The sequence below is a fragment of the Dendropsophus ebraccatus genome, chromosome 3 (genome assembly GCF_027789765.1).
Source record: "Dendropsophus ebraccatus isolate aDenEbr1 chromosome 3, aDenEbr1.pat, whole genome shotgun sequence".
Classification (NCBI taxonomy): domain Eukaryota; kingdom Metazoa; phylum Chordata; class Amphibia; order Anura; family Hylidae; genus Dendropsophus; species Dendropsophus ebraccatus.
Genome location: NC_091456.1, coordinates 150,959,922 through 150,981,566, shown reverse-complemented (window position 1 = coordinate 150,981,566; position 21,645 = coordinate 150,959,922). Strand labels below are relative to the sequence as shown.

General features: G+C 40.9%; 1 protein-coding gene across 8 annotated transcripts in view; it reads left to right on the top strand.

The window, feature by feature from the left end:
* Positions 1 to 21,645, top strand: part of MCTP1 (multiple C2 and transmembrane domain containing 1) — a 528,068-nt gene that overhangs the window by 433,906 nt on the left and 72,517 nt on the right. For all 8 annotated transcript variants that reach the window (XM_069962927.1, XM_069962926.1, XM_069962934.1 and 5 more), the window contains one exon: positions 6,746 to 6,865. In XM_069962927.1, coding sequence (XP_069819028.1) covers positions 6,746 to 6,865 — 120 coding nt within the window. The remainder of the gene's footprint in view (positions 1 to 6,745; positions 6,866 to 21,645) is intronic.

The window sequence follows — 21,645 nt, the reverse complement described above, 5'->3', positions numbered from 1 at the left end:
TGACACTATACTGTACAGAGGAGATACTAGACAGCCAATCAGTGCATGCAGTTCACTAATACCGGGGTTTTACCAATAAAAGGGTCAACAAAAAAAACAGAAAGATTCAGTATTGCTTGCAATGTTGAAGTCCCTAAGGAGTCCAGTAAGCAGTGACTGACAGCTACCTGTGTATGCATCCTTACACACAGAGGGGACTTTGAGTTCACCCACTGGGCTCCTCTTTTTCGTTGTGACAAGTTCCTTTCAAAAGGTAGAATTTTAGAAACCTTTCCATTGTGGAGAATGTCAGAATTCATGGGTAATCACGTCAAATGTAATGAGACATCATGATAGTAATCACAAATCAATGATGTCATAAGTTTTCTGTGGTCATGTGGAGCCTTAACCCTTTGAGGACCAAGCCCAATATGACCCAGTGGACCGTGCCAATTTTGATTTTTTCTTTTTTGTTTTTTCCTCCTCTTATTCTAAGAGCTCTAGCACTTTCAGTTTCCTACATACAGGGCCATGTAAGGGCTTGTTTTTTTTTACAGGAATAGGCGTTCTACAGTATGTAATGCCGTCTTTCATTCTACCATAACATGTATGATGGAACCCCAAAATATTATTTATGAAAATATAAATTGGTGAAATTGGAAAAAAGAATGCAATATGGTAACTTTTGGGGAGTTCCTGTGTCTATGCAATGAACTATACGGTAAAAATGACATGATACCATTATTCTATAGATCATCCCGGACACAACCATATGCAGGTTTACACTGATTCTTTAATGTTACCGTATTTTCCGCTTTATAAGACGCACTTCTTTTCCTCCCAAAGTGGGAGGAAAAACCAAGTGCGTCCTATAAAGCGAAGACGGCTCCCAAGCAGTGCTGAGCACCGCAAGGAAGCCGTCCCGCCCGCCCCCTGTATTGCCGCTCACTATGCATATGCATAGTGAGCGGCCCTGAGCCATCCCCTCCGCCCGCCCAGCCGGCCCCTTCTATCGCCGCTCACCTGAGCCGATCAGAAGCCCGGGAAAGTGCAATGAGCAGCACTTTCCTGGGCTCCTGATCGGCTAAGCGGCGATGGAGGGGGCCGGCTGGGCGGGCGGAGGGGATCGCTGTCCTACTCACCTGTCCGCCGGCCCCAGCAGCTCCTCTCCCGACAGTCCGGGCTCCCGTCATCCTCCGTCACAGGCAGCGGGGTACAGAGACGCTGCCTGTGTCCCGGAAGTGTTCTGCAGCGGCTGCAGGGCACTTCTGGCACAGGCAGTCTCTCTGTCCCCCGCTGCCTGTGCCAGAGGATGACGGGAGCCCGGACTGTCGGGAGAGGAGCTGCTGGGGCCGGCGGACAGGTGAGTAGCATGTTTGTTGTTTTTCTGGTCGCAGGGGGGATTGGCTACTATGGGGGGCACTATATGGGGGCATTGGCTACTGTATGGGGGCATTGGCTACTGTATGGGGGCATTGGCTACTATGGGGGCATTGGCTACTGTATGGGGGCATCGGCTACTATATGGGGGCATTGGCTACTGTATGGGGGCATTGGCTACTGTATGGGGGCATTGGCTACTATGGGGGCACTGGCTACTATATGGGGGCACTGTATGGGGGCATTGGCTACTATATGGGGGCACTGTATGGGGGCATTGGCTACTATATGGGGGCACTGTATGGGGGCATTGGCTACTATATGGGGGCATTGGTTACTATGTGGGGGCATTGGTTACTATATGGGGGCGATGGCTACTATGTGGGCACTATATGGGGGCATTGGCTACTATGTGGGCACTATATGGGGGCATTGGCTACTATGTGGGGCACTATATGGGGGCATTGGCTACTATGTGGGGCACTATATGGGGGGATTGGCACCGATCACACTGCTGCTATCTCCAAACTGTGACAATGAGCAAAATATTTTTTTTTCTATTTTTCACCCCTAAAATCAGGGGTGCGTCTTATCAAAAGGCGCGTCCTATAAAGCGAAAAATACGGTATATATTTTTTTAATGAAATCCTTTTTTTTTTTTGCAATTTAAGTATTAATAAAATGGCCATATTGTGACTCTTATAACGGTTTTAGTTTTTCACCTACATGGCTGGTTAGGGTGTTATTTTTTGTGCTAGAGCTCTAGTTTTTAGTAATACCATATATGTGTAGCTCGGATGTTTTAATCACTTTTTTTTTTTTTTTTTTTATTTGTATAATGTAACAAAAAATGAGCAATTCTGGAGCTTTTTTCCCTCTTTAAGTTTATGCTGTTTGCTGTACAGGATGACGATTGTTATATTTTAATAGAACGGACAATTATGCATGCTACAGTATATAATATGTTTATATATTAATTTTTACATGTTTTATTTGTATACTGGGAAAGGGGGATGATGTTAACTTTTAGTGGGGAGGGGCTTTGGGATATTTTTAAAAACATTTTTATCTTTTTACACATTTTAAGTTCCCCTGGGGGACTTTTACATGCAATCATTAGATTGCATACACTGATCACTGCTAAAAAATAGGCATAGCATTGATCAGTGTAATAGGCGCTCTGCTGATTGAGCCTACCTGTGACAGACTCAAGCAACAGAGCGCCGATCGGACCCCACGGAGGAAGGTAAGAGACCTCCGGCGGTCTGACACAGTGATCAGGACCCCCGCAGTGTGATCAGTAAGTGACAGGAGCTGCTTCTGTCACACTTAAACGCAGCGATCGCGTAGTGATCGAGGTGTTTAAGTGGTTAATGACAGGCTGCAGAGTAATCGCTGCAGCCTTTCATTAACCCCTTAAGGTCAAAGCCTATTTTCGTTTTTGCGCTTTTGCTTATTCCATTTTAAGTTTAAAAGTCCATAGCGCTTGCATTTTTTCACCTAGAGACGTATATGAGCGCTTATTTTTTGCGAAACCAATTGTACTTTGCAATGACAGGCATTATTTTTCCATAACATATGCTGCGAAACCGGAAAAAAATCATTTGCGCTGTCAAATTGAAAAAAAAAACGAATTTGTTTTGATTTCGGGGAGTTTTGCATTTACGCCGTCTGTCCTATGGTAAAACTGACTAGTTATGCATGTTCCTCAAGTCGTTACGATTACTATGATATATAACATGTATAACTTATATTGTATCGGATGGCCTGTAAAAAATTCAAACCATTGTTAACAAATATACGTTCCTTAAAATCGCTCCATTCCCAGGCTTATAGCGCTTTTATCCTTTGGTCTATGGGGCTGTGTGAGGTGTCAGTTTTTGCGCCATGATGTGTTCTTTCTATCGGTACCTTGATTGCGCATATACGACTTTTTGATCGTTTTTTATTAAATTTTTTCTGTATTTGATGCGACCAAAAATGCGCAATTTTGCACTTTGGAATTTTTTTGCGCTGACGCCGTTTACCGTGCGAGATCAGGAATGTGATTAATTAATAGTTCGGGCGATTACGCGCGCGGCGATACTAAATATGTTTATTTATTTATTTATATTTATAAAATGGGAAAAGGGGGGTGATTTGGACTTTTATTAGGGGAGGGGATTTTTTATTAATAAAAACACTTTTTTTACTTTTTTTTTTACTGTAACTAGAAGCCCCCCTGGGGGACTTGTATATAGACAGCACTGATCTCTCATAGAGATCAATGCTGTGTATATACACAGCAAAGATCGATTAGATCGGTCATAGACTACTATGGCCTGCTGCAGGCCATAGCAATCTATTGCCGAGCCGGGATCAGCGTCATTCCGACGCTGAGGCCCGGCACGGGCAGAAGAACGGATCTCCCCCCCGCGATCGCATCGCGGGGGGGGAGATCCGTCCCACTCGACACCGGGGACGTGCGGCGCAGTCAAACCTGACAGCTGCACTTAGAGGCTTAATTAGCCGGCGCGGCAACGGGACCCGCGCCGGCTAATAGAGGCACTGCCCGGCTGCACGTGTCAGCCGGGATCAGCGCCGTTCAGAGCGCGGTCCCGGCGGGACCCCGCTCTGAACACCCCGAGCGGCACCATGACGTATCAGATACGTCATGGGTCGCTAAGGGGTTAAAGGTGAGGGTCTGGCTGCTCACTGTAGCCGGCCCCCACCTGCTATGAAGCACGCTCCGTCTGGAGCGCGCTTCATAACACATAAACTACTCAGGATGTACAGGTATGCCCAGGGTCGTCTGGGGGTTAATAATAGATATGACATCACTAGATTGAGAATCAAGTAATAATATTGAGAAAGTACCTGTCAAAAAAAATAACTTTTGAAATGTCGTCAGGCATGTCAAAAGTTATTGATCAATAAGGGTCTCACTGCTCACTGCAGCATGATCCACTCCCTGGCTGACTCTAAATTCCCACAATGAAGTCTCATAGACTTCCATTGTTGGAATTGTATGGCCGGAGAGTGGATTGTGTTGCTGATGTGCTCTCTCTCTCTGTATCACGAGATCAGTCAGGCTTATAATGTAAGTCTATGGAGCCATACTGATTATGCTGAGTGGGGAGCTGATGATCGTTACAGGTTTAAACACTAATGGTGACTTTACACCGAGAGGTTTTTTTCTGACAGATTTGTGAAGCCAAAGCCAGGAACAGACTATAAAAAGGGAACAGGTCATAAAGAAAAGATTTCTCTTTTCAAATCCATTCCTGGCTTTGGCTTCCAAAATCTGTCAGATAAATCTCTCTGTGTAAACACACAATAAGACCCAGACTGATCAAAACTTTTGACTTTCTATGATGGCCAGCCTAATGGGTATACAAATGTAAGCCCCAGCCGTTAGACACAGCGCTGCAGGATTAAAAGTTGTTTTTATGACAATAACTGCATCCCCTGCCAAACGGACCCCAGGACAGATCTTGGATTAAAAGCAGCTATCCGAAGGTACAAGTGGTTTGGGGGGGTCAGATTTTGGGTACAGAGTCACTTTAACTTAGTTTAAATTTAAGTGAATGGAGCTTAATTGCAAACTGCACCTGAACTTCAGAAAAGAGTGGTATTGTCTCTGGAAGAAGGTGGCCATGGTTTTGTAGTGCTGGATAATGCCTTTAATAGTTTGATATCTCTCTATCTATCTATCTATCTAAATCCAAAAAAGCAGCAGCACTCCAGAATAGTGTTCAAAAAGTAAACAGCGTGCTTTTATTCACATCCCAAAAGTAAACCGCGACGTTTCTGACCACAACTGTGGTCTTTTCTAAAGCTACTAAAACACACGTGCATATAGGGGTATTTATACACAGCAAAAGTGATACTCATCATAATCAGGTGTATTCAATCGTGACATCACACAAGTTACAAAATCATGGGCGGGCACTCCCGATACCTCTGTGTTACCATATGTATATACAAATGTACAACAGTGCAGAAAGTGTTCATATAATGAAAGAAGATGCATTGTAAATTATCTAAAAGGAATCAGGTTAAATCGCTCACCCGATGCGTCAGGAAACATACAGCTCAGTCCAACAGAGACATCCACGTTGCCGTGGAACGCAAGCTCGAATGGATCGCAACTCGGTGTGTGTACGTACGAGTTGCGCATGCGTGGTATGAAGATGACTCGGACAATAAAAGGAACACCCACTAATGAAGTTACATATGTATAGAGATCTATTTGACTTGGGACTGTAATAAAATACATTGCAAACTAGGTAATGAGCAACTAAGTGATATTTCTCAACCTCTTAGGCGTAAATAAAATGCATATGTTAGAAAAAATCAATAAATAAAACTCACGTTACATTAGTGATATATCAATAAACTGGACCCGGATTGTCAAGTGAGCCGTCGCATTAGCACTGACTCGGGGACTGGAGACATAGGTCTCGTAATCATCCCCTTTGGGAAAATCCTTTGCATCACCACAGATGCCGCATTAACCGCATCATGTGAATAGCGGACAACCTCCCGCTGTAGTCCATGGGGGCTACACTCTCTGGTCCCAGGATAGGAGGTGAGTATGATCTCCTATATAGATTCTGTCCATATGACCAAAACGTAGTGATCAAAATAAACTTGTTAGATCTCTATTCATGATGGTAAAGCTGTAAAGTTCGAGTTGCAAAACCGATGTGTGATGTCAGCCGTATGTTCCTCTGCAGGGGATGATAGACTACTCGTTTCCAATGATGGCTTGAATCTATGATAGAAAACAGAGAACATTATAATCTGGTAAATGTAAAACAATCAAAAAAATATATGAAAAAGAATGGCACGTGTGTTATCACCCTCTATCACCTTTGGAGATGGCAGACGTATTGGACAGGTGTGGATTACTGGTCATCTCTACTTAGAAAAACATGGCCACTTTCTTCCAGAGACAGCATTAATTGCAAACCGCACCTGAACCTCAGACAAGAGTGGTATTGTCTCCGGAAGAAGGCGGCCATGGTTTTGTAGTGCTGGATAATGCCTTTAATAGTTTGATATCTATCTCCTATTTATCTATCTCCTATCGATCTATCTATCCATTAATAGGTCCATTTACACTGAAAGATTCAGCCTGATATCAGAAAGTATTATCAGTAAATTTCCTCTATAGGTAAAAATAATGAATTATAACATCGCACAAAGTTGCAGTAACATCCAGCCCTGTTACATGTGTATTACTGTTACATTGTAATTTTTAAAGGCAACTGGTTTTATTTGTAGAAATAGTGAAATTGTAAAAAATAAAGTGAAATTGTTCATCTGCCCTGTGATATACACATTAGAAACATCAGATAACATTGGATACAATGATAAAATTGCATGTATTTTGTGTCTGCAGATCTTCCTCCTTGTGGTGTGGAATTTTGAGGTGTACATGATCCCGCTGGCTTTGTTGCTGTTATTGGCTTGGAACTATTTCTTAATCATATCAGGAAAAGATAACAGAACACAGGATATGGTGAGTGATACTTATCGCATCTTCACAAAATGTAATCATAGTCAATGTTTGTCTTGAATTGAACAAACTATGTATGTCGGAATAGCAGAGGGAATGCGATGTAAATTGAAGCCTTCGGTTTGTGGATTTCATTTGAGTTGTGAATGTACGAGCAGTCAGCATATCTTGTGCATCTGATAACAATGCTCGGTGTAGGTAAGATGTAGGCATCAGAGTACTGATCATCCCACAGCTCTGGTTCCCCGCTAAGGGCGGGTTCACACTACGAAATTCTCGCGGACAATGTCCGCGGAATTCCGTCAGCTGTCCGCCCGCATGGGCATGCGCTTTTCCACCGGCTCCATAGACACCATTCTATGGGCCGGCGTATTCCGCGATCCGCTAAAAGAAGTGACATGACACTTCTTTCAGCGTATAGCGGAATACGCCGGCCCATAGAATGGTGTCTATGGGGCCGGCGGAAAGGCGCCCAGATGTGCGGGCGGACAGCTGACGGAATTCCGCGGACATTGTCTGCGAGAATTCCTAGTGTGAACCCGCCCTAACATGTTCGGCTTACCAGGTAAAAACATTCAGACACATCTCGGTGCAACTATTTTTGTTAGGGTAAGAAGGGATCTTACTTCATCTGGGAGAGCACTCCAATGCCATAAAAAAACAACAAACAGAATTTTTGTGTCCATTTTATTAGTACCGGTAGATACTGGTAGATCTGAAGGTTGTTACTTTTCATTAGTCACTGTTGCCACAAATAGGGTACATAGCATGGCCAGTAATGTTACAGCCTCATGTTGAACAGCATCATGATGTTATATTGGCAGTAGAGCAAATGGAAGATGGCTAGACATCCAGGATAAGTGCATTACCTCCTGGAGTAGTGATGAACAAACTTGCCAAACATTCGGGTTCATCCAACCCAGGCACTTGGCATTTGACTCCCAGTGGCTGAAGAAGTTGCATGCAGCCATATTCCAGGGTGAGTTGCTCCTTTGGGCACCAGGCGAGCATGACTTCTTTTTATTTTTCTGGGACCCTGCATGATCTATATGGGACCCTGAAAACGATTGGTTCCTCTACATAGGAAGCAAGTTACAGTCTCCAGTACCTCTTTATGACTGTTATATCTAAGGACTTGCTTTATCCATACTGACGTGAAGACAAAAGAATTTGGTGTCATGTTAAAACATAACTTTTAATACATTAGTGCAGCTAAAATTATAGGACCAACACGTTCACCTTGATTAAGCTCCATGGTGTGAAAGCGTTGGTCCTATGATTTTTGCTGTACTAATGTATTAAAAGTTAAGTTTTAACATAGAATTTCTACACATCTGGACGTGCTAGATTAGACACCGAATTCTTTTGTCTTAAAGGGGTTATCCAGCTCTACAAAAACATGGCCACTTTTGCCCCACTCTTGTCTCCAGTTCAGGTGTGGTTTGCAATTAAGCTCCATTTACTTCAATAGAACTGAGTTTGAAACTCCACCCAATCTGGAGACAAGAGCAGTGCAAAAGTGGCCGTGTTTTTGTAACACTGGATAACCCCTTTAACTGTGAACCCACAGCCGGCTACCGTTAGGATCCATGCACTCCCCCCTCCACCCACTTCAATCAAGGGCTAGTTGTCTACAATTGCGAGGCAAGCTGACCCACCCTGTTTTCTTTCTAGGTTTATCCATACTAGTTATCTGTTTTTTATTTATTTAATTCTTTTTAAAACTTTATTTTGGGATGACATTTTGGGGGCTTCAGAACCAATTACCAGTTTTCCACAGAGTTTTGGTCTCAAGATACAATATTTTCAACATACAATGGTCGTCCTGGAACCAACTAACATAGTAACTTGAATAAACACTGTACTTACAAACAGTAACGCGGCATAAAACAGTGGACACAGTGACAACAGTAAGGCCTTATTCCCACGTTCTGTGCTTCACGGACAACAAGGATGTGGAAGGCCCCCCCCCCTTCCTCCGCATGGAAGCATCTCCAATATGATGCTGGGAGCGGGAAAAATGTATGAATATGCTTGGCGCTGTAATGGCACACTCTGGCGGCTGCTTTGTTACAGTGCCACACATGTTTATACAGTTTTCCCGCTCCCAGCATCATATTGGAGATTCTGCTGTGTGAGGGGGGGGGGGGGGCGTTCATCCACATCCGTGTTGTCCTTAAGCACAGAACGTGTGAATAAGGCCTAAGGGGCAGTATGGCTTACCCTTCCTTGCAAGGTGACTTATAGAAGTGAGTGTCCAGATTCATCTAATACTGCATCAGGAGATGCAAATTTCTAAACTTCCTGAAGCAGTGTTTAGCAATGCTAAATGTGTACAGTAATAAGCCACTCCAATCTGTGCATTATCTTCACTCTAATGACCTTTCTGCTACTGGTATTATCAAGTAATCTGCTTCTGAAATTACAATGTAGATAGTCATTTACATGATTTTTTTTTTGTAGCCCAACCTTGAAATTGCTAAATGAAAATAGTCTTGGGTCTGCAGATTAAATTGACAGAGGCAAGTTTATATAGGGGTAAAGCCTTGTGTGGTCTTATCTGTAATTTAGCATTAAATTACAGGTTCTGGTACCCAACATTAGTCATGCTATATTACAGACATATTATGGGTAGATAGATAGATAGATAGATAGATAGATAGATAGATAGATAGATAGATAGATAGAAGATAGATAGATAGATAGATAGGAGATAATTCAATAATATATGTCCCACAGCACACAAAGTCGTTGAAAAAACTAGTGCAATTTATTCCATCAGTGAAGTAACATAACACGGCATAAGAAGTGACGCGACGTTTCGATGATCTCCATCATCATTTTAAAGCGATAGATAGATTAGAGATAGATAGATAGATAGATGCAAGAGAAAGCCGCACTTCCAAATCTGGTGGAGCAGGTGCTATACAGAGTAAGTCACTTGGCTCAGGATCCCAGGAAATACAAAAATGTTTCAACGTTTCGATCTTCTCACAAGATCATTATCAAGCTTGATACTGATCTTGTGAGAAGATCGAAACGTTGCATCTCCTGTGTATTTTTTGCACTTTTTGTAATAAATAGCACTTTTTTAATCTATGCTGGTGTGCTTCAGAACATCTTTTTGTAGATAGATAGATAGATACATTTTAATAAATAGATACCAACTTGTGAATACAATGTTAGATAGTGGGCCATATGCATTTCATTTGGTTATAAATGTTTTAACCTTTGCCTTAGAAACAGAAGCGTTTCTCTGGCTCATAAATAAATGTGTTCTGCGACTCTCAGACAGAATTGCTCACATTTTTTTTTAAGTCGATCCCCAGTCTAGGCACATATTTTAATTATTTGCAATAGCATCATGATACAGCAGAGCAGTATTGTATAGTGCCAAAAATAGAGACATCTTAATATCTTTGCTGGCTGCTCAGTTTGCTAGCCACAGGCATAAAATGGATAACAGTCACAGATAGTTCTTGCTATGGTCTGATTGCAGCCGTGTTAGAGATTTTATTAGATAGGAGCATATGGTAGAATGTTAGAGTAACTGTCCTTTAATTTACAGCAGTCTATGCTCCAGTCGCTCCTCTCTGAGCTAGTGCAAATTACGCAATGACTTACTACTTATCATTGTAAATATTCCAGATGACCTTACCCATAGGCTACTGCTATAATGGTGGAAAATGTTCTTCTGCATAATTATGTAATAAACATCATTACAGATCTTGTAATATCAAACTGTACCGACCAGACACTCAAGGTCCCTAATGCAAAATATAACAGGGACCCCAAACTATTACTTGTCGTTCATAGGACTGGTCTTCTCAATACGTTTTTGTATCTATTCAGAGTGTCACTGTAGGCTCTGAACCAATTATAGCTACACTCCCGATACTGGTGTAGAATATAAAAACGGGTGGAGCTTATCAGAAAGTGGGCATGAGCTTCTGTGAAAAGAGGCAGGGCTTAGATTGCCACATCTTGATTCACTTTTTTTTAGCATAAAACTAAAGCAATTGTGCAACTGAGACTAGATAGTCTAAAGATTTGACAGAGTCACTAGTGCAATTGTAGACTGTCTAGTCTAAGTTTATACTGTCTAAGAATACGAAAGTTTTGAAGAACGCCTACAGCTCTAAGTATTCCAAACATACAGGAACCTAAGGACAATATATACACCTAAAAGAATTCTCTCATGAAATAACCAAATCTCATTACAATGTATATATGTTATTAAGAGATCTCAGGCATAAAAACACACACTTCCTTTGGGGGATGGAGACTGCAGTTCTACAATAATATTTAGCCCCCACAACATATGATAAAATACATCATAAATATGGAAAATAATGGTAAATAGGCACATAGGTAAATTATATTATATTATAAGAAGGGCACAAGTCACTCACATGTTGACTATGACCTCACAGGGCCAGTTTTTCCTTATGTTACCAATTGTTTTATGTTTTTGGAACATGTTTATTTTTCCCTTTCTGGGATTACATTTCTAGGCATAGATGGATTACATTCAAAGGTTTCTATTGTGGGTTATCAATAGGACCATAAGTAAATACTACTTGTGTGCATTTACCTATTGAACTAACTATGGCTATCTACTATGGCGACCTGTAACCCAGTGGAGTATAGGGATGCATTTGTGACCTCTGCATCATTGAATGATACTTGTAGCGATCAGATGTCCCCTAGTGGTTACCCATGTCATATAAATAACGGGCTCATGGTTGCTTTGTTTTTTTGTCGATCAAAAATATTCAGTATTTAGTCTCATTAAGCATCGGTGTGACAAACAACCAGAAAGGAGTGTGGACTTATGTGACATATTAGTACGGCAGATTTTTAAATGATTTTTTTTTTTTCAGCACAGAAGTGTCTAACAGGAGTCATTCCAGGTCGTAACCTAATAAGCAATTACATAAAATCCTGTGAAAAGGCAAAAAAAATAAAAATAAATCCTGGTTATGCTCTTAACAAACTCTCACAGTCTGATGAGTGAGTCTAATGGTATCTGGCAACCAGATCACCCCTTGGTACCTAGAAAGGTATCTGTCTATTTGCTGCACTAGAAAAGATGAGACCAAGGCGCAGCAACGCAAATCTGGAGGCTCATACACGGAATAATTTTCATAAATCAGAAGTGAAACATGAAAATGTCAACTTAATCAAGCATTTAAATTTTATTAATCAGGCCTAATTTTTATGAGTGCAAATAATCGCTGAAGCTGGACAAATTTGTTCTAGACTGCATAAGAAACATAATTTTAATATTTAATGGGCTGATGAATTTAAATGGAGAATTATCTTTATGAAACATGGTCCTTATAATTCGCCATTAAATGAGAAATGAAAAAATCAACATAAATCTTACATAAAGGTTGCTTAACTAAGTGTTGGCGCCATAAATATTACAAGTGGATTAGGCACTAATTTAGCCATCAGACTGCACACTACATAAAGGGGAAAGGGAAGGATTTCGATTTTAATTTTATCTTTTCACTTGTGGATCCGACTAAATACTTATAGTCAAGACCATTGCAAATAAAATATTCTATATATTAAAAATGGGAGAGACATATAAAATTAGTAAAAGGGGGAAAGCGGGGTTGTTGCTTATAGTAACCAATCAACTTAGTGTTTCCATTTATCGAACTATCTGTGTTCAAACGGATCCCTAATGGATCTCATTGATTTATAGTGGATGTAATGGCTACCATTGAATATAGTCAATCTAGTAGTGGATTGAGTACAGAAGAGGTTTAGATTTTTTTAGACGTGGTCAGCTGAAAATACAAGTGGTGAGATCAGGTGGATTTGGATGATCTTTTGCCATTAAGCACAATCCTTTTTTTGGGGGGGGTATTTTTGTTTTATAGTGTTACCAAATGATGGCTGTACTTTTATGTTTCCTCTAAGGAAAGAGGAGGGGTAAGCAGCAGCCAGAACAATAGGTTAGGTGGTAAAAATCCAACACACCTGACCCTTCTCTCCAATGACATCATCTGTCACTGGGAGTTGGGAGGCTACTATACACTTTACGGCTAGGTTCAGACTATGTAATTGTGCGGCTGTATTTGCGGCTGTAATTGTGCGGCGGTATTTTTGGCGGTTCATGCGTACGCTGGAAAGTATACGATATACGGCTGCACAGTGCACACTATGTATGAATCTACGGCCCTACGGTAAACGGACCCGTAAAAAATGAACAAGACCATTGTTTGCGGCTGGAAATGCGGCCGTGGATTGACAGGCGGTCCGTACGGAGTACTTCAAAAATAGCCGGCATTGATGCCGAATGCCGATGCCTCTAATAGTTAATATATTAAATTAATAAAAGACATTTTCTTTGGAATAAAGTCCCTTTCGTTGTTCAATAATTTAATTCTAACGAATCCATCATTGTGCAATTAAATATACTGTTAAAATAAATATATATATAAATAAATGTATATTTATATATATATATTTATTTTTTGACAGTATATTTAATTGCACAATGATGGATTCGTTTAAATTAAATTATTGAACAACGAAACTGATTTTATTTCAACGAAAATGTGTTTTATTAATTAAATATTAATTAGTACAGGAAGCTCCAGGAAGCCGTTAATTCATATTGTCGGCAATAGAGCATTCTGTACTAATCATCACTTTACTTTAATTAAAACATCAAATGTTTCTTCTTATTATGTTATCACAATAGCATTATTAGAAGAAACATTTAGAATTATATGTGCGCTCAGCTGATTGGCTGATCGGCTGAGCGTACATATAATTAGCGGGTCCGCAGCACAGTGACTTCATTGTGCTGCGGACCAGCGAAGAGGACACATCGGGGTGAGTATAGAGCTCTCCCCACCCCCTCCCCAGCACTGCACCCCTCCCAGCAAGGAAGGGGGGACACTTAACCCCTTCCTTGCTGGGATGGGTGCAGTCTGACATCAGTCTGGCCCCCAAGGGATTAAGGGGGATGCAATACATCCTCCCTTTACCCCTTGGGGGCCAGACTAAGCAGCGATCTGTAAAGATGCTGCATACTGTAAGGTGCACAACACCGCTCACAATGATGGGTGTTGTGCTCCTGTTTGTGTGTTTTTTGTGTGTTTCTCCCTTTTTGTTTTTCAGATATCGGTATCCTGGGGATTACGTCGGATTCTGTGGACTACGTCGATGACCAGCGGTTGTTTGTTGTTTTTTTTTTTATAAAATGGTTAATGAGGGGTGTGGGGGTGTTTTTATTTGAATAACAAAATTTTTTAACTTGTGTCTTTATTTCTTTACTTTATAGACTTAGTTGTGGAAGCCGTCTAATAGACGGAATCCATTACTAAGTTGGGGCCTAGTGTTAGCCGGTATAAAATGGCTAACACTAACCCCCCATTATTACCCCAGTACCCAATGCCACCAGGGGTACTGGGAAGAGCCGGGTGCCAGTGGTCCCGGAGCGTCAAAATTGGCGCTCCTGGACTGGGCGGCAGCAGGCTGGTAAGATTTAGGCTGGGGAGGGCCCAAACCAATGGCTCTTCCCACCCTGGTGTTACCAGGCTGCTGTCATTTGGTTTTTAACCCGGCTGGTTATAAAAATAGGGGGGACCCTATGCGTTTTTTTTTTAAATTATTTATTTATTTAAAAATAACCGCATAGGGTCCCCCCTATTTTTATAACCAGCCAGGTTAAAAACCAAAAAACAGCAGCCTGGTAACACCAGGGTAGGAAGAGCCATTGGTTTAGGCCCTCCCCAGCCTAAATCTTACCAGCCTGCTGCCGCCCGGTCCAGGAGCGCCAATTTTGACGCTCCGGGACCACTGGCACCCGGCTCTTCCCAGTACCCCTGGTGGCATTGGGTACTGGGGTAATAATGGGGGGTTAGTGTTAGCCATTTTATACCGGCTAACACTAGGCCCCGACTTTAGACGGCTTCCACTACTAAGTCTATAAAGTAAAGAAATAAAGACAAGACACAAGTTAAAAAAAAATTTTTAATCAAATAAAAACACCCCCACACCCCTCATTGACCATTTTATAAAAAAAACAACAACAAACAACCGCTGGTCATCGACGTAGTCCACAGAGTCCGACGTAATCCCCAGGATACCGATATCTGAAAAACAAAAAGGGAGAAACACACAAAAAACACAAACAGGAGCACAACACCCATCATTGTGAGCGGTGTTGTGCTCCTTACAGTATGCAGCATCTTTACAGATCGCTGCTTACAGTCTGGCCCCCAAGGGGTTAAGGGAGGATGTATTGCATCCCCCTTAACCCCTTGGGGGCCAGACTGATGTCAGACTGCACCCATCCCAGCAAGGAAGGGGTTAACTGACCCCCCCTTCCTTGCTGGGAGGGGTGCAGTGCTGGGGAGGGGGTGGGGAGAGCTCTATACTCACCCCGATGTTGTCTCTTCGCTGGTCCACAGCACAATGAAGTGACTGTACTGCGGACCGGCTCTTTATATGTGCGCTCAGCCGATCAGCCAATCAGCTGAGCGCACATATAATTCTAAATGTTTCTTCTAATAATGCTATTGTGATAACATAATTAGAAGAAACATTTGATGTTTTAATTAAAGTAAAGTGATGATTAGTACAGAAAGCTCTATTGCAGGCAATATGAATTAACGGCTTATGGAGCTTCCTGTACTAATTAATATTTAATTAATAAAACACATTTTCGTTGAAATAAAATCAGTTTCGTTGTTCAATAATTTAATTTAAATGAATCCATTATTGTGCAATTAAATATACTGTCAAAAAATAAATATATATATAAATATACATTTATTTATATATATATTTATTTTAACAGTATATTTAATTGCAAAATGATGGATTCGTTTAAATTTAATTATTGAACAATGAAAGGGACTTTATTACAACGAAAATGTGTTTTATTAATTCAATATATTAACCATGAGAGGCATCGACATCGGCATACTGCAGAGGATCGCAAACCCCGGTAATAGCAATTCATGTAAACTGTTTCCCTGCTTTCCCAGATGCATCCAGAGGTGTTTGCATCACTTTCTTAAGATTTTATTTGTTATTTTTAGTTGAACCAGATTTCCAAGTAAATGACCGTATGTTTTCAGCCGCATGTCTATTTTTTCCCACGGTCATAGTTTCAGCTGCACACATACAAAGTGTGAACATAGCCTAAACAGTTGGCCAAACCTGACAAAGCCATTGAGTTCGGCCAACTTTAATATAAAGTGTGTGAGTGCCTTAACTTCACTCAAAATCTAAAAGCTTACATGTGACTGCAATAAACCCCCAAAGAATCCCTCTTTCCGAGATATAAGACTTGTTCCTATAATAACATTCAAGTAGCTCTTCTTTTTTTGTTGTTTTTATTGGTCTGAATTTCTTGGAGTCCTATACATATGACATTGAGGATACTGAAACATTAAAGCGCAACTATAATTTCAGTAGCCAAAAAATGAAATTCCTCAAATAAAAAGCCCACGTGTTACCTTTTAAAAAGAGCCCTAAACTGCGTGGATAACATGTACGCTCGCTGAGATATCCCCAGTTGTTTGGCTAAGAGGAATAAATGAATTTTTCTTCTGGCTGAGAAAAATGTGCGTGGCCTATCCCTCATCTCTCTGGCTGCGTCCCTCCAGTCACTGAGCAGCACCTTAGCAGATGTATCACACACAGTGGGATCAGATAGAGCCCCAGCATACAGTATCACAATGTAAGATTAGATACAGAGCCCCAGCAGATGGTATCACACACAGTGGGGTTAGATACAGTCACCTGCTCTCATAACACTGTAGGATAATGTCAGGCATGGAGGTGGGGGCACCTGCTGCAGACATCTGATAGTGAGTGTTATATGTACTATGGAAGGACTACAGCTGTGTTGTGCTGGGACTTGTAGTCCTCCCCTCAGTGACTCACCCACTCTCCCTCATGCAGTATATTGGAGTCATGGTGGCATTGGATACACTTGTGCCTCCATCCATCTCTTCCCCTGCGCTGCACCTCACACACAACACCCTCAGCTCTGCTTAATCACCTCTGTGAGGGGAGGGGGGAGAACGTGCTGCTAGGAGGGGGGAGGAGGTTTTGTTTCTCTCTGTGTCAGGGCTGTTATCTGATCCTCCTGTCAGAGTCCGTACACTCAGGACGGATCTGCAGGGAGGGGGGGTGTCCAGCAGGAATGCAGAAATAAGTCACAGCCAGACAGAACTGTAAGGGCATAATCAGCCTTATGTATTTAAAAAACTGTTCATTTTAGGTTATTAATGTATATTGCAAAAAGTCTTATCATGACCTAAGCTAACTAAAACTGAAAGGTCAAAATATTTTATAGTTGCGCTTTAAGGTTAGCTGCTGTCAGACATAAACCCTTATGGGTGCGTTCTTATGTACTTAATCCTCTGTGGATTTCACCTAGCAGTTTTCACGTTATGGATTTTATGTTACAGATTTGAATTACATAATCAATAGGAGCAAAATCTTCAGCATAAATTCCACAGAATGAAATCAGCAGATTAAGGAGGAGTGTGTTATTCTCAACTTATAGAATTAAAGGAGAAGTCTGGCGAAAATTTTTATTAAAGTATTGTATTGCCCCCAAAAGTTATACAAATCATCAATATACACTTATTACGGGAAATAAAGTGTTTTTTTCCCTGCACTTACTACGGCATCAAGGCTTCACTTCCTGGATAAAATGGTGATGTCACTTCCTGGATAAAATGGTGATGTCACGCCCCGACTCCCAGAGCTGTGCGGGCTGTGGCTGCTGGAGAGGATGATGGCAGAGGGATGCTCAGTGTCCCTCCAGTGCCCTGTGTCCCCCAGTGTCATCCTTTTCAGCAGCCACAGCCTGCACAGCTCTGGGAGTCGGGGCGTGACATCACCATGTTATCCAGGAAGTGACATCACCATGTTACCCAGGATGTGACATCACTATGTTATCCAAGAAGTGAAGCCTTGATGCAGTAGTAAGTGCAGGGAAAAACATTTTATGTGCATTTCCCGTAATAAGTGTATATTGGTAATTTGTATAACTTTTGAGGGCAATACAATACTTTAATAAAAATTTCACCAGACTTTTCCTTTAAACTTTTTAGAGCTTGTCAAATTAAATATTTTTTCGTTTAACAAATTTGCCTAATTTCTCCTGACAGCCCCCCCTCTTTTCTTCCCTGAAAATAGGCCATACCCCAAAAGTAAGACCTAGCTTTATTTTGCAGGCTTTTGGAGTAGGTTTAAAATATAAGCCCTACTTTAATAATAAGCCCTTGTTAAAGTTAGACTAGATCCCTGATCCTGGGTGGTTGAGCATCATGGCAGACTTGTACTGCTCCCCGACTGCTCCACACAAGCTGCAGGGGATGCAGGAGTTGTAAGAAGATGCACAGTAGGGGACACTGAATATAGGGAAATGGAGGGTACATGGGCCAAACACAGAGGGGGGAGAGATGAATAAGTCCTTTTTTCATAGAATATGTATACAGTGGTACCTTGGTTTAAGAGTAACTTGGTTTAAGAGCGTTTTGGTTTAAGAGCTCACATTTTTTCAAAATTGTGACTTGGTTTAAGAGCATTGCTTTGGTTTAAGAGCCCCCTGTACTGGGTGGGAGCATGAGTGGGGGAGGGGCATGGTCTGCATAGTGTGGTCTACAGCACTGTACTCTGACCCAGGAAGTCTCCCTCACCTTCCAAATCATAGCAGATCCACTTCAGGCTGGGGCTTACATCAGGGGACAGGACTGTGGAGGTAATCTCTTCATAGCTGTAACCACTCTCTCCCCGGACAGAGAGTGCTGCTATACTGTGCCGACATATGTCCTGCTCATTCCTTCATGCTTCCTGCAGTCTCTGTCCGCCCTTGTGTTTTCCATTCTCTCCATTACTGTACAGTAATTTATAATATCACATATTCTGCTGTTTCTGAATGTTTGTTTCATTTGTTTTACATGTTATTCAGAATAATAAATCATTATTTTTGGGGTGTGAAGCCAATTGTCTGCATTTCTATAATTTCTTATGGGAAAATTTGCTTTGGTTTAAGAGTGGATTTGGATTACAAGCATGGCCCCAGAACGAATTATGCTCGTAATCCAAGGCACCACTGTATATATATATATATATATATAATCAGTCCAACTACTCTTTTAGAAAACAAGCTGTCAACAATGGGAGGGAAAGACTGGGCAAATCAGAAAAAGTAAAGTTAAATGGATGTGTTTTTGAAAAATATTTAACTGTGCTCTACAAAGTTTAACTATATTAGTTGACATGGAAACACCCCTTTAAGTACATTCGAACGTACTCTAAGGACCCTATTACACGGGCCGGGGAAGGCCTGATCAATACTGTAAACTAGCGCTTATCTGCTAAATCAGCACTTGTTTACTGGGTCTATTATATGGCCCAATAATCATTTAGCAAGGGCTGCACAGACATCGTTATCAATGTCCATTGTCTTTTGTCTTTGTCTTAACAGTTAATACTTTACCTATCCACAGTTCTGTAGTGACCAGTAATTGGCTGTCGGCTCAGACAGGCCGCTCTGAAGCTACAGCGAGCTGTGCCGAGAAGTATTAAATGTTTGGGCAATCATCAGCCGTTGGCCACGCATCGCTATTACATGTAGTAATGCACAGTCAGACGGGAATGATTTAAGGTCTGGGCCTAAAGAAACAATCATTTCATCGGCTGATCGTTGCCTCTATTACATGAAGTGATAAGAGATAAGTGATTATCACTCCATGTAATACGGCCCTAAGTCTTGAATGAATTGAGGCCCTATCCACATGGCAATATTCAGCACTGATTTGTGGTAACCGTACCATTCCTTGTCCAATTTTTTTCCAATAAAATCAAAACAATTGAAAACTCTGCATCAGATATTTAAAAAACCATTGTGGATTTTCACCTTTTGCAGAATTCTGAATGTCCCATATCTGTTTCATTGGGTAGTTATACAAGGCCATGGGGTGAATTACTATATAGGTGGGCACATTTGCAATTCAGGAGTTTATGAAAGCTAAATGTTGGGCCTGCTATAGAGGTTTTATAGATTCCTACCCAGTCCTCTAATGTAAATGATAGAGTAACATATTTTTACATAGAAAAGAAGACAAATCATGACACGTACCGCTGCTGTTATCTAAGTAAATAAAACGTAATATCTGCAGTGTAAAGTATTCTTACATTTGGAGTGTATTATTAACCCCTTACAGTAATTCCAGGTTTCTTGTGTATGACATAAGGCATAATATCCGGGACTATACTCCAACACTTATTAGGCTGTAACACATTAGCAAGCTGCATAGCTAACATTAACTGGAAAAAAAAGAGAGCCCCTTAACAAGCCGACTGTATAACAGTGATCTGCCACCTGGGACCTCATTTCATTTCTGCCATTAAGTGCTCGTCATCAGCCATCCAGAAAGCTTAATAAGGACGTCCATTATCAGAAGATCAGCCACTATTCTCATTGGACACGTGTCCCTGTGGAAATGCCACTCCAGAGTCTAGTCAAGCCTCTTCAATTCTTTAGCAACAGAATGAGTTAGCAATGACCCCACCGCCTATGCCGCTACAATTAAAAAATAACAAAGCCATATCCACAGAATGAGATGCGGAGGGGGTTGATTCTGTGACAAGCGACAGTACCTAAAATGGCATCCAATATCTTTGTCTAATAAGCCTGATGACCTTTTTCCCTTTTTACGGTGAGGACAATTGGCACCTCTGTAAATTAAAATTGTGCCGCATATTACTTATGCTCTGTTGACTTGCAGCCAAGGTGTTGGGACATAACCCCCGTATCGTAATCTCGGTGCAATTTAACAGCATTGTAATAATTTATTTTGTTAAAATTTTCTTTCTTCATTATCCAGGCTTCAAAGTTTTAGTGTTTATTATGATATATATATATATATATATATATATATATATATATATATATACTCATATTTATATATTGCCAAGTCCGTAGTTTTATGAGCTGCTTTTATACCTTCTGTATAGCTACTAAGTTATCGTACTATAGAAAAATATATAGTTTATCCTTGCTGTATCTGTCCTTATTAGTTATTAGTTAGTGGATAGAATTAGCTTAAAGTGGGATATCGAGAATATAAAAAATATAAAAAATATTACAAACCTTGCAAATGGTACAGTATTTATGTTCTTAAAAAATCTATTGTTTTTGTTCCAATGCAGACCTTTTGGTCTTTATGGATTCAAACTATAAGCAAACCTTTTTTAGAAAATTATATTTCCTTTCCTCTGTCCCCTACTTCTTGGCATATCAATGAGTATGTTAGCAATAAGTAAAATAAAAGAAAAAGAAAAAACTATGTAAAAGAGGACCTGTGGCCAGTACAAAAAATGGAGGATATGTAGACTGGTAAATCTACAAGACTCCAATTCAAATTAATCCAACTGGGATTTATTTAAGCGTAAGAGCATCCAAACTTGTCACAATGTTTCCAAGCTCGAAATTGGTTCCATTGTGAGGACCAAAATGTTTGGATGCACGGTACTGCTCTTATGTTTATATAAATCACAGGTGGATTCTTTTGAATTGGAGTCCTGTGGATTTACCAATCTATTATTAGCCCTTTTGTTTCCAAGACATAAAGTAGGGTTTTTTACTGTTTGACTATCTGCACTTTTGCCTGGATTGTCAGATGGTCAGTAACCTTATTCCAAAAAGGGGGAACGATTGCTTGGCTCAAGGGGGTTAATAAAGGGTCAGAGGGTGTTAGTCAGGCTCCCTATGGGCTCCATAAATT